This window comes from Lagenorhynchus albirostris, chromosome 11 (genome assembly GCF_949774975.1).
Source record: "Lagenorhynchus albirostris chromosome 11, mLagAlb1.1, whole genome shotgun sequence".
In the NCBI taxonomy this organism is placed as follows: Eukaryota; Metazoa; Chordata; class Mammalia; order Artiodactyla; family Delphinidae; genus Lagenorhynchus; species Lagenorhynchus albirostris.
The window spans coordinates 72,678,281-72,692,441 of record NC_083105.1 but is presented as its reverse complement, the minus strand read 5'-3'; the positions used below and the strand labels follow the sequence as shown (position 1 = coordinate 72,692,441).

Below are 14,161 nucleotides of genomic sequence, written 5' to 3'. Positions count from 1 at the left end.
ACTGACAAATATTTTGAAATAGGTTGTAGCAGCTTTCTTTCTTTTTTTAAAAAAACTTTTTATTTTATATTGGAGTATAGCCAATCAACAATGTTGTAATAGTTTCAGGTGCACAGCAAAGCGACTCAGCCATACATATACATGTATCCATTCTCCCCCAAACTCCCCTCCCGTCTATGTAGCAGCTTTCTTTTAAATCATAAAGACACATTAAGATTATTTTCAAACTTTTTTGAAAAAATCAATAGCTTTTAGAATACTAGATGTAAATACTATATTTAGGCTCTCCTAGTTTACATATACATTTAAATAAATTTTATGCTCTTTTGCAAGATATTGGTCCTATAGAATTTTAAACAAATACAAGTTTTCATGTTTCTAGAAGCTTTATAATCAAGATAAAATGACTTTTAACATTATTAAAAAAAATTAAGCCTTAAAAATAGACTTTCATTCTCATTTTTCTTAACTAAGTTGTAGTTGACCTTTTGCCTAGGCAACAGTAAATTTCATAATTAAGAAAAAGTTTCCTAGTGATTTATGTTTGTTGCAAAATAACATAGGTCTCCTGAGGGCAAAGACTAGAATTTTTGCACTTTTTTTCTTTTTTTTTCCACTTTTAAAAACTGTGGTAAAATAAAATTTACCATATTAACCATTTTTAAGTGTACAGCTCAGTGATATTTTTTCCAGGTTTACTGAGATAAAATTGACATATAACATGGTGTAAGTTCAAGTTATAAACATGTTGATTTGATATACTTACATACAGCAAAATAATTATCACCGTATTGTTACCTGACACTTCTATTACTCACATAATTACCACTTTTTTTGTGTGGTGAGAACATTGGTCTACTCTCTTAACAACTACCAGTATATAATGTGTTATTAACTCTGATCACAATGGGGTGTATTAAATTCCCTGAGTTTATTCAACTTCTTACTGTAAGTTTGTACTCTGGACCAACATCTCCCCATTCCCCCCACTCTCCAGCTCCTGGTAACCACCATTCTACTCTGTTTCTACAAGTTCAGCTTTTTTAGATTCCACATATAGGTGATATCAATACAGTATTTATCTTTCTCTGTCAGACTTATTTCACTTATGTTGTCACAAATGTCAGGATTTCCTTTTTCATGGCTTAAGAATATTCCATTGTATATACATACATACCATATCTCTTTCTATTTATCTGTTGACAGACATTTAGGTTGTTTTCATATTTTGGCTATTGTGAATCATGCCTCAATGAACATGGGAGTTTAGATCGTACAGTAGTAGTTCTATTTTTAATTTTTTGAGGAAACTCCATACTGCTTTACATAGTGGCTCCATCAACTTACATTCTCACTAGGAGTTCATAGGCGTTCCCTTTTCTCTACATCCTTGCCAATACCTGTTATTTCTTATCTTTTGAGATTAGCCACTCAGACAGGTGGTACTTCATTGTGGTCTGACTTGCATTTCCCTGATGATTAGTGACGTTGAGCACCTCTTCATGTACCTGTTGGACAATCTGTATATCTTCTTTGGAAAAATGTCTATTAAGATCCTCTGCCCATTTTTAAACTGTACTGTTTTTTATTTCCTATTGAGTTGTATGAGCTCCTTATATATTGTGGATATTGACCTCTTATCAGATATAAGACTTGCAAATATTTCCTCCCATTCCATTGGTTGGCTTTTCATTTTGTTGATGGTTTCCTTCACTGTGTAGAAGATTTTTAGTTTGATGTAGTTCCACCTGCTGATTTTTGCTTTTATTGTTTGTGCTTTTGGTGTCATATCCAAAAAATCATTGCTCAGACCAATGTCAAGGAGTTTTTCCTATGTCTTAAGAGTTTTATGGTTTCTGGTCTTACATTTAAGTCTTTAATCCATTTCGAGTTCAGTTTTGTGAGTGGTGTAAGACAGAGGAAGTTCAATTTCATTTTTCTGCATGTGGTTATCCAATTTTGCCAATACCATTTATTGAAGAGATTATCTTTGAGTAGTCTTGACTCTCTTGGCAAATATTAATTGACCATATGCAGGCATTTATTTGTGGGCCCTCTATTCTCTTCCATTGGTTTATGTCTATTTTTATACTAGTACCATACTGTTTTGATGACTATAGCTTTGTAACAGAGTTTGAAAACAAGAAGTGTGATGCCTCCAGCCATGTTCTTCTTTTTCATGATTGCTTTGACTATTCAGGGTCTTTTGTACTTCCACAAAAATTTTAGGATGGTTTTTTCTATTTCTGTGGAAAATGCCATTGAATTTTGATAAGAATTGCATTGAATCTATAGATGGCTTAGTGCAGTATGGACATTTTAATAATATTAATTATTTCAATCCATGAATATGGGATATCTTTCCAATTGTGTGTCTTTAGTTTCTTTCCTCAAAGTCTTTCTTTCCTCAAAGTCTTATAGTTTTCAGTGTATAGGTCTTTCACTTCCTTGGTTAAATTTATTCCTAAATACTTTATTGTTTTTGATGCTATGGTAAATGGAATAGTTTTTCTTTATTTCTTTTCAGATAGTTTGTAGTTAATGCATAGAAACACAACTGATTTCTGTATGTTGATTTTGTATCCTTCAACTTGACTGAATTCATTGATTTTTTCTAAATGTTTTTGGTTAAGTCTTTAGGATTTTCTACATGAAAGATCATATTATCTGCAAGGACAATTTTACTTCTTTCCTTCTGGTTTGAATACCTTTATTTCTTTGTCTTGTCTGATTGCTCTATCTAAGATTTCCAGTACTTTGTTGAATGAGAATGTTCAGAGTGGGCACCCTTGTCTTGTTCCTGATCTTAGAGGGAGAGCTTTCATTCTTCACCATTGAATGCGATATTAACTCTGAGTTTGTCAAATGTGGCCATTATTATGTTGAAGTATGTTCCTTCTAGATCCAGTTTGTTGAGAGTTAATATTATGAAAGGATATTGCATTTTGTCAAATGCTTTTTCAGCATCTATTGAGATGATCATATGATATTTGTTTTTCATTCTATTAATGTGGTGTATCATATTTATTGATTTGCAATGTTAAACCATCTTTGCATCCCAGGGATAGGCTAAAGGCTCATCAATATTATCTTTACAAATAATCAGTTCTTAGTTTTATCAATCTTTTCTATTGGTCTTCTGGTTTCTATTTCACTTATTTCTGCTCTTCTCTTTATTATTTCCTTCCTTCTGCAAACTTTGGACTTTATTTGTTCTTCTTTTTCTAGTTTCTTTGAGATGTAAAGTTAGTTACTTGAGATCTCTTTTTTTCTTAACTTATTGCTATAAATATCCCTTTTAGAACTGCTGTTGCTGCATCAGACAGGTTTTCATATACTGTATTTCCATTTTCATTTCTTTCAAGATATTTTAATTTCTTTTTTGATTTCTTCTTTGATCCACTGGTTGCTCAAGAGTGTGTTGTTTAATTTCCACTATTTGTAAAATTTTCAGCTTTCCTCCTGTTATTGATTGCAAGTTTCATGTTGTTATAATGGGAAAAATACTTGGTATGATTTCAATCTTCTTAAATTTGCTAAGACTTATTTTGTGTCCTATCATATAATATTCTTAGAGAATGTGCCGGGCATGATTGAGAAGAAGTGTATTCTGCTGGCATAGGATGGAATGTCTGTATATGTCTACTAAATCCATTTGGTCTAAATATTGGTTCAAGTCCAATATTTCCCTGTTGATTTTCTGTCTGGATGATCTACCCACTGTTGAAAGTGGGGCAGTGAAGTCCCTATTAATTTATTGCTGTCTATCTCCCTTCAGATCTGCTAGTATTTGCTTAATATATTAAGGTGCTCTGATGTTGAGTGTACATATATTACAACTGTTATATCTTCTTGATGAATTGACCCCATTTTTATTATATAATGACCTTCTTTGTCTCTTTTTAGCAATTTTGGCTTAAAATCTAATTTTTCTGATATAAGTATAATTATCCCTGCTCTCTTTTGGTTTCCATTTAGATGGAATAACTTTTTCCATCCCTTCACTTTCAGTCTATGTGTGTCTTTAAAGCTGAAATGAGTGTCTTATAATGTCTTATAATGCAAATAAGTTGGGTCTTTTTTTTCATCCATCCAGCCATTCTATGTCTTTTGATTGGAGAAGTCAATATATTTACATTTAGACTAGTTATTGACAGGTAAGGATTTACTAATGTCATCTTATTGTTTTCTGGTTGTTTTGTCTCTTGTTCCTTTCTTCCTCTCATGTAGCCTTCCTTTGTGAATTGGTGATTTTCTGTAGTGGTATGCTCTGATTTCCTTCTCTTTATCTATTGTGAATCTACTGTAGGTTTTTGCTTTCTGGTTCCTATGAGGCGTATATAAAACTTCTTGCAAGTTTTACTCTCCCCCTTTTATGTTTTTAATGTCATAATTTTCCTCTTTTTATATTGTGTATTCATTAATAAATTGTACTAGTTATAGTTATTTTAATACTCTTGTCCTTTAACCTTTATACTAAGAGTTAGATGGTTAACACACCACCATAATACAGTATTAGAGTATTATGAATTTGACTATATATTTACATTTACCAGGGTTGTATATTTTCATATGTTTTCCTGTTACTAATTAGCAGCCTTTCATTTCAATTTGAAGAACTCCTTTCAGCATTTCTTGTAAGGCATGTCTAATGAACATGAATTCCCTCAGCTTTTATTTGTCTGGGAAAATATTTCTCCTTCATTTCTGAAGGCTAGCTTTGCTGATAATGCACTTTCTTAAGTCTGAGAAATGTCTTTTATTGCTCAGGGTATAGCTATATTTAAGAACTGTATCTATATTATAAATGAAATCTAAAATAGTGAAAAATATAAAATTTATGTATACAATTTTATCTGCATTAAAAGAGTAGATTCTATGATGTAACAGAATATTTTCCTCATGATTCTATGCTTTAAAACCTAAATAAGAAATTAAAATCGGTCTACTTAATGCATTAATGTCTGAAACTTAAACTTTGGCAGTATTATTTAGTTTTCAGATCCAGAACATTTCCCAAAAGTATTCTAAAGCACAGACAGAAAGAGACAATGATTCTGCTGTCTGTTATCTATTTTGTGTTAAATATAAGTATTCATAGCACTGCTCACATCCAATATTTTTTACTGCCAATACAGTTCTTCATCCTTCTACACTTCAGATAGCTTCCTACTACTCTGATAGGTCTTACTTTAAAGAAAAAACCCCACAAAGCCTCATCTGCATAATTACAACATATGATCTAAAAATTAGTCCATTGGGCAGGACTGTACAAACACTTTATAACAAAGGAAGAAGAGGAAGAGAGATGTGATAGCATCATACTTGATGTAACTTTTATATTTGCTCTTGTAATATAATTTCAGCATAGGTGCTCTACTACGTTCCACAGAATAGTCCTCTAACACAGTAGGAGTACTTTTGTGATGTCGACCTAACCCAGGGTGATGACAGATGGAAAAATTACTGGGTCAGATGAATTTAATTTTAATTTTATTTAAATTTAATTTTCTCTCACCCACAATGAATATTCCAAATTTTCAAGTATAACTTTCTGTTTAGACATCTGTAAATTGTTATGAAGGAAGATAGTTTAAAACTTCAGAAGAAAAATGTTCCTTTTAAATATTTCTATGCTTACTTTTACACTCATTATTAGAGTAAAATATTTTTAATTAAGGTAGTTTCAAATCATTAATTAATTATATAACAGAATTGTGATAAAGATTATTTCACAGAGGCTCTTAAAACATAATTGAACAATTTTAGAACATATGAACATATGCAGCCTGATGGAAAGACTACTATACTATCCAAGAACTATTAATTTTTTTGTGAGAAGAGTTAATCTGACATCTAAGGCAATATACTTACTCTTTGGACTAGCCTGCTACTCCTTTAGACTAACATCTATAGTCTTTGAATGTTCATTACAATGATGTGAAAATGAAAAGAATTGTTATTATCCTGGAAACTATTATAATCAAAGCAGTAATAAAACTTTTAGGATAATTTTTATTTCCTTAATTGCATCTCTCAATAAAAACATGCTTAAAGATTACCTACAGAAGAGCTTAAGGAATCAAGATAATTCAAAAGCAAAAGGAAATTGTTCATTGTGATATAAGAAACTTTACCTACCTTTGTGGAATATAGAACATATGTTGTGGAGGTGGTTTATATAGGATTCCTTCATACACAGGCCAGAGCCCACTTAAAATTCTGAAGAGAGAACTTTTCCCACAACCATTGGGACCAGTTATCAAAAGATGCATTCCTTCTTCTACCTAACATAAGAAATAAAATTAGAAATTACAATATGTAAAAATGGTTTCATTTGGCAGCATTTAAAAGGGATTTGTTTTTAAACTTTCAAACACATGATAACCTAGGATGGGCAAGGAATCAAAGAAAAATATATCGGGATTGAGACCATCAAATCTGGCTTTTGACTATGCTCTGACGCTAAAAGCATCACAAAATAATCCAATTCCAAAGAAATGGATCTTCTTCAAATGAGCACTGACTTCCCAAAATTTTCATTGAGGTCTTGCCGTCACATACTACACAAATACATAGGAACATAACCACGTGGAAATAAGAAATTGGAAAAATTTAATTTAAATTAAAATAGATTGAATTTATTTTATTAATATTTGATTAAATTTACTTCAATTAAGACACAACTTTGTTGTATTTGTAAGTTGGAGTTCTACAAGTCAGCTGGGTTGTTTAATTCAGTAGTCTGAAATGTTACAGAAATTACAAAAGCCCATAATGAGAGACATAAAATGATTCTAATTTTGGTTTATTCACAGATGGAGAAAATACGTTTATGAAATTAAGACAGAGACAAGCAAGAAGACTGTAATTTAGTCTTATGTCTAGGGATGAATTAAGCTATTTATTGATTGTTGATTGGATGATTCTCTTAGAATCTTTCAGCTTATTTATCATTTAAACAGTTAAATTTCATGACTTCTTATTCCACCCAATAGGATCAGGAAGTTGTCAATGTGCTATCTTAAAGGTATTGTAAGGGTCAAGAAAAAGGAACATTATTTAAAACTCTGATTTACTTCTAAGAACAAATGATATTTTATAATCAGTGACTAAATAATGAATATAGTATGAAAGTACGAGAGGCAGAAATTTACAGTATGCCTGTATATATAGCTTTGTACAGTATTAGATACATATATCTAAGGTCCATGATGTAGAATACATTATGTTGAAAACTCAAAGGTGAAAGAGCATTATATTACTTGTATTATGTCAGTATAAGGAACCATATCCATGTATATCCATTACTCATTTGCCGTGTATAACATAAGCTAAAATATTTTTGCTGAAAGAAGGTGGTAGGGAGAGGAAGCGGGGGAGGGAGGAAAGGAAGGAAAAAAAGGTTGATATGAAGGTTAGATAAAAGAACTAAGAATGTATGTAATAAATATATGTAAAGCAAAAATGGTTCAGATTTATATTCTAAGTAATTAGTCATTTCCTCGGCAAACATTGATTGAATATCTAAATGTGCTTGACATTCAGGCACAGAAGTTACAGTGCTGCTCAAGACAAAGTCCCTGTTCTTATGGAGCTTAAATTTCAATGGCAAAGATGGCAATAAACACATGAACAAAAAATTAACTAGTCGTAAATGCTATTATGATAGCAAAAACGGAAGATGTGTTAGGGAAAGATGGTGGCATTGTGAGGTTGGCAGGGGAAGGGGGCTTCTTTTGATTAGGTGGTCAGGATAGTCCTCTTTGAGGAGATACCATTTTGCCTTAGCCTGGTGACAAGAAGCAACAAGTAAGATCTGGTGGAAGAGCATTCCAGGCAATAAAGATAGCTACCACAAGGACATAAGACAGGTGCAAGCTTGAGTCTATAAAATCTGACCACAGATATTTTTTCTCCCTAATTGTAGGCAAACTGAAATGCCATTTTAATAGAATAAAGTTAAAAAAAATCCTGGGAAGAACCCAGAAAGGGTTTTGTGATTTGCTCTGCTCTTTCAGTAGAGAGAGGATTAAGAAAGTTTAATTTTATAGAAGCATAAACACTTTTCCAATGATTTTTTAAAGGTATGTGCCATGGAAAAGGTATATAAACAAAATATTTAATAGGGTCATTCTCTACTAGGAATTCTCAGAAATTTAACACATTTTGAGTCATAATAGAAGACTTTTCTACATTCATATTATTTTTTAGCATAAGTTCTCTGATGTTTAGTAAACAGTGTGAGGCAAAAGAATTCCCACATTTACTGAAATTTTCTTCTCCAAATGGTTTTTTAATTCCAAAAGGCTAACATAAGAATGAGAATGTTTTCCTCTAGAAACCTGTTTATTTATCAATCCATGCAGAGGAACAAAATTTTGTATTATACTTTGGGGACCTGAGACTTTAAATAAAACTCCCTGTCTGACTCAGAAATAAATAATTATCATAAAAGTATACTATATTAACATATACCTTTGTAGAACCTCAAAATTTATGACACTTTCACTAGATTAAGTATTTTAAAATTCATTTTATATAAAAATATACTGAGCTCTGAATTTTTTCACAGAAAGAGTGTTATGTGTCCATAATAATGTATTTAGTTAGTAGGTGGCAGAATTCAAGACTCTTCCTCTATTTAATAAATGGAGCAACAAGAATTGATATTATGAAACCTAACCTGATGAAAAACCTCTATACAAAATCATACATTAAAAATTGCTAAAGTATTAGCAAATAGTTAAATATCCCATGTAGGCCTCTTCAAAGGCTTTATTTTAAATCTACTTAAGATTATGCTGCTTCATTAGCACCTTATTGCTACTCTACAGGTCCATTAATGGAAAAATAGAGCCCAACCAAATTGTAGTTAAAATACAATTTCTCTTACGTTTATTAACACAGAATTTCTCCCTGTTCAGTACTTCTCATCCTCTTCCAGCAGGCTTATGCATTTTCAAATATATCTTTAATAATTAAACCTAGGCTAAGGTCCATATTAAAATCATTAAATGCACATATAGGGTCATGTTTCTAATTCTGTTATCAAGTCCAATCATGTCATTGTTTGAACTAAGCACAGATAACTCCATTATACTTATCAGCAAATTATTTTGTACTTGAATTCCAAAATGTGTGTTTAAATTTTACAATACTTTAAATCAGGGTCTCAGATTTATTAGCTATTTTTGCACCTTAGTTTTTGTAATCAAGACAGAGTATTAAATAACAAATAACCATTATTCTCAACAGAATTAAAAGCTAAATTCCAATTCATGAATCTTCTGATCATTTTTTCCTAATAGAAGATGTGATTATTGAAAATATAAATTAAATTTAGAGAATATAAACTTGCTGATGACTTCTCTCATATTTTAGTAAATATATAACAATATAGGCTTGTATTTTTTGAGTAACTCCTATAAGGAAAAAAAATAAAATGTATTTCCAGATATTAATTTCTGAAGAAATTTCCTATTGTTCCCAAAAGTTACTTTGTACAGGCTCTCAGTGTACTCTAATTTTGATTTTCAACCAGGCCATAAAGCGGTAGAAATCAAATTTTTCTTTCTCTCTGCTTTCTGAGGAAGTAACTGCTTCTGTAATTGAGCCTCTATGCATACCTTTCTCGATTTCCCCTCCTTTCCATATGCTCCTCCAAGTATTTAATATAAAGTACATGAATTCTGAGTTGTTTTGTATTATTGTGTTGGCAACAATCAGAAGATTCTTGAATATCATCTTACTTTGAACTTTAGCTTGGAAGCCACCACTTCTCCCGTTGGTGTAATTATGGGAACATTTTCACAAATAATTCCATGATCCACATCAATAACTTTTCCTATAAGTTAAGGAAGAGTTTAAGTTTCAAAAGCTATCATGTGTTATTGCTAATTAAATAACTTAAAGTATAATGTAGCATAACAGGTAAATTCACTATAAAGATAATTCACATTAATGAATCAGAAATAAATGTAAATATAGATATCTATATCTAAAGAAAGTCTAATGTAAATTTGCACATTTTGACATATCTATTTGGAAAATCTTTCTCAGAAATATTATTTTACTGTAATATGATGTTAATATCATAATAAGAGCAAAGCTAAACTCTATCTGGTATAACCCAGCCACACTGTTTATAACTACTTATTTCTCTCAATTAAACTTTCCTATAGAAAAAAACAGTTGTAAAAAGGAAATTAAGACATAGAAAACTATAATTTTTAAAACTATAATAACCAAACCAAATGACAGAATGATGGAGAACAGTATGACATTAGCTCTAATTCTGTTATTTGAATTTTAAATGCAAACAATTCATTTTGCCATATGTGCAGTTTCTAAAAATAATTCTAGACATTTTGTCCTAAATAAAAGTAGCATAATATTTTTTATGGTAACATTAGTCACTACTTCTCAAAATGCAACACTAACTTTAGGAATAACTGTTTAAATAACTAAATGTTGGTTCCTTACATCTGTTCAAAGCTATCTTCTAAAAAACTTTGGTTCTGTTGATAAACATTTAAATATAGAAAAAATATAAAAACATTTGAGTTTAATACCTTTGATTTCCAATGTCTCACTGAGGGGTAATTCTATGTTAACTCCACTCTTGCTATGGTTTTCAGACTCTTGCAAGACAGCAGTTCTCTTATAAATGCCTCTTTTTACTTCATCAAAGACCCAAAACATGTTGTATACTCGAGCAGTATAGCCTGCTAATTCAGTTATCTAAAACCAACATAGGGAGATAAAACAGTATACTCAAGACAGACTTTTAAACAAATATGCAATCATATAAGCTTCTTGATTTAATGTTAAAGATCCTATTTTATTATACTTGAAAAGTAGATAGTACATCTGATAACTAAAGCCAGTAACACTAAAAAACTTACCAAGAAAGCAGCAGAGCAAGTTGACAGCTTAAGTTTGATTGGAATTAAAAAACACATAAAAATTATTCATTCACGTCAGGGTTCAAAGTGAAATGTAAAGACTTCAGAATATTAGTGAGACTTAAAAATCTTTCAATCAATTTTCTGATTTGGCCCCTGTTTGCAAGAAAATTTGATTTCCAGAAATTAGAAGTTTTGTGAAAAGCTTAAATCCATTCAGTGAAATAATGATTCTTTATTTTGATATCTTTTTTCAATTAAAAATAGATTTTAAATAGAAGAAAAATGCATATTTTTCTTATTATGAAATGACATTTCTTAGTCAAACTGATTGTCAAAATTCCTAAGTTTAGCCAGAGAAAATACCCCTGCTAGTGGATACCAATATTGGGCGTGAGCTCAGTGAAAAGCTTTAAATCCTTTTCAGTCCAAATCCCACAAAATTCAGCTTCTTTTCAAGCCAAACATGATTTATATGCCCAAAGAAAAATATTAAATATGACTTTTTTTCTAGATGAGATAAATCTCTGCTTTAGTTCAAAAGGCTCAATAGAGTGGTATATTGCTCCTATTCTGCCAGTTGTCCAATTTAGGGTGAATCTCTGCTGCTTTTCTATTAAAAGAACACCTTGTTATCAAGGTGACTCATCTGAAAGGTGACTCATGGCCTGTCAAGACCATCTTTCTCAGTGAAAAGGAAGCAACAAAAACCATTCCCTTACAGAACTGTTTAGTAGGAAATTGGTATCAATAAGCAAGGCATGTCACTAATAAATGTCTCTTAAACAATAAACTATGGACTAATACATTACCAACATTGTGTAAGATTTTTGTGTGTGCAAAACTTAAACAGTGAATGAGCAGGTATTATTGTTAAAAGCTTTCTACCACATGTCTCTACTGTGTGAGAGGTCTATAATTAGATTAGTATTTCATTTCTATATATTAATGTTATAGCTATTATATAGGATAATTTCTAAACTGTTATCTAGAAGAATCTCTTGAGTTCCCAAGTAGAGGAAATCAGAACTAAGGATTGACAAAATATGGATCCAAAAGAAACCTAAGTAAATATAGTTGCATTAAAAAAGTCTGAAACAAATGTGGAGGTCAATTAAAGAAAGGCAGGGGGCATTGAGTTAGTAGACCAGGATGCAGGGATGAATGGGCAAAGAGTGTCAAAAAAAAAAAAGAAATGAGAATGTGACTGTAGACAAATTACTTTGGGATATAAGACAAGGGGGTTTGTCTAAAAAGAAACCTTGTTCCCTCTAGAGCTAGTGGAGAATCCATGATGCTTTCATGTGCTTTCACAGGAGTAATAAGATTCTTTAGAAGTAAAAGTTCTATGATTCAATGTACATACAGGCAAAATGAATTGAATGTGAGATATATAAAAATTTTGATTTCTCATTTAACTTTAATAATAAGTAATTTATTAGCTGAAAAAGCTATCCCCAAAACTGTGTCTCCAGATTATCAAAATTACTATTTGAAAAAAACGTTTTAATTGAGTTGTCTTGCTTTGTGGCCCTAAACAACTGGTTTTACCTTTTTTAAAAAAACCCAATTCAACAAATCAGTTGTTAAATGAGATTGAAAAGTTTTGTCAGCAAATCACAAACTTTGCAACTATCTTATATAATTTATTCAAGGATAATTTAATAGGTAGCTAAATTTATAATGATGCTCTGGCAATTTATATTGATACAAAAGCCACAAGAGTAATTAATAGTGAGAATGACTGTCCATGGGAATATTATTTAATATCTGAATTGAATAAAGTGATTTTTAATCTTAACCCTGTGCTATCTGTAGGTCTTATTACCATTCTCTCAGCAAATATTTACTGACCATATACAATATTCCAAGCATTAAAATAGATATTAGGAATGTAAAGATCAATAAGATAGTTCCTGCTTTCCACTCAGCGTCTTATGCAAAAGACAGATAATTATAATGTGGTAAATAAAGCACCAGATGTACTATGAACACAGAGAAGGAAGACCCAGACTCTGCAGGGAAGTCAGAAAGAAAGTAGAATCACAAAAGGGTTTTTTATACGTGGTTGGTAAGGCTTGACTTGTCCTGAAGTATAAGTAAAAGTTTGCAAGGTATATAAGTAATATTATTGGCTAACACTTATTAAAGTGCTTACTATCAAAACAACTCTACAAAGTCATCACTATCATTATCCCCATTTTACAGATGAAGAAACAGACACAAACAGGTCAAGTTCATATAATTTGTAAATACTGCAGCAAGAATTTAGATTTAGGCACTCAGGCTCCAAAATCCATACCAAAGGACATTTTAGTAAAATTTAAGAGCAAATATGTCATACTATAGACAGAAAAAGGAGTTGACAATTGAGAGTATAAAAACTGAAAGGTATTAGCAGCAATAGACTTGGGAGTTGTTGTCCTTTATCTTGATTATACTCTTAGCAATTTTTGGTAGAGAAAAGATGTTTCCAAAATAATAAACATATGTGGTAATTTACATTTTTGCTTGATTTCCATATATCTTATTTTAATCAAATTGATAACAAGAAATGCAAGTACCTCTTTGTATGAAGACATAATCCTTTCAATAGCATCAGCTCCAGAGGCCAATAAATTTCGAGCAGTGGTAAACGCTTCTGTCCGCTCACTAACCATAGCTTGCTTTCGATCATCCTCTAGATCTAAAAGCAAATTACAAAACTGTTGAATTTTTTAAGTAACTAAATGTTTTGTTTTGTACTATGAGACTGTGACTAAAACAACCGCATGAAAATTTTTCATTAGTATCAGCAATTTCCTAGAAATTAATGAATTATTTAAAAAATAGTGTTTGTACCAGATTTTATTTAAATCTTCCTTTGTCTTATTATTTTTCTAGAAGGAGAGTTAGAAGAATTAAATCTATAGAAATTAAGACTATTTTCATTTAGTATTCTTTCAACCCTTACCAAAGTCAACGTCCTGCCCTTATTAGAGCTAGGTAATAAAATACTACTGATTCAGTCAATAAAATACCATTAACTAGAATCTAAGCAAATATTTCAAGTGTGATTTCTTTAATAGAAATGCAAAGTAGCTGACCCTCATAATCTAGCTCTGTCTACCTGTTTCAACTTTCACCCTACAGTTTAGCAACACCCCAACCATGCAATATTCTGCTTACTCTCTGGTATTTGCATATATAATATTTTCTGACTTTAATATACTTTCTTTTTTGCCAAGCTCTTTCTTAAAGAGTTAACTCTTTAG

The 14,161-nt window shown here is 31.1% G+C and overlaps 1 protein-coding gene across 4 annotated transcripts in view; it reads right to left on the bottom strand.

Annotated features, from left to right (window-relative positions):
- Window positions 1-14,161, bottom strand: part of ABCD2 (ATP binding cassette subfamily D member 2) — a 76,356-nt gene that overhangs the window by 47,059 nt on the left and 15,136 nt on the right. For 2 of the 4 annotated variants that reach the window (XM_060165100.1, XM_060165101.1), the window contains exons 3-6: window positions 13,472-13,587; window positions 10,575-10,743; window positions 9,753-9,847; window positions 6,142-6,287 (exon numbers count right to left, since the gene is read on the bottom strand). In XM_060165100.1, coding sequence (XP_060021083.1) covers window positions 6,142-6,287; window positions 9,753-9,847; window positions 10,575-10,743; window positions 13,472-13,587 — 526 coding nt within the window. Of the gene's footprint in view, window positions 1-6,141; window positions 6,288-9,752; window positions 9,848-10,574; window positions 10,744-13,471; window positions 13,594-14,161 lie in introns of all 4 variants that reach the window. The other 2 variants (XM_060165099.1, XM_060165102.1) reach the window with 2 other exon arrangements.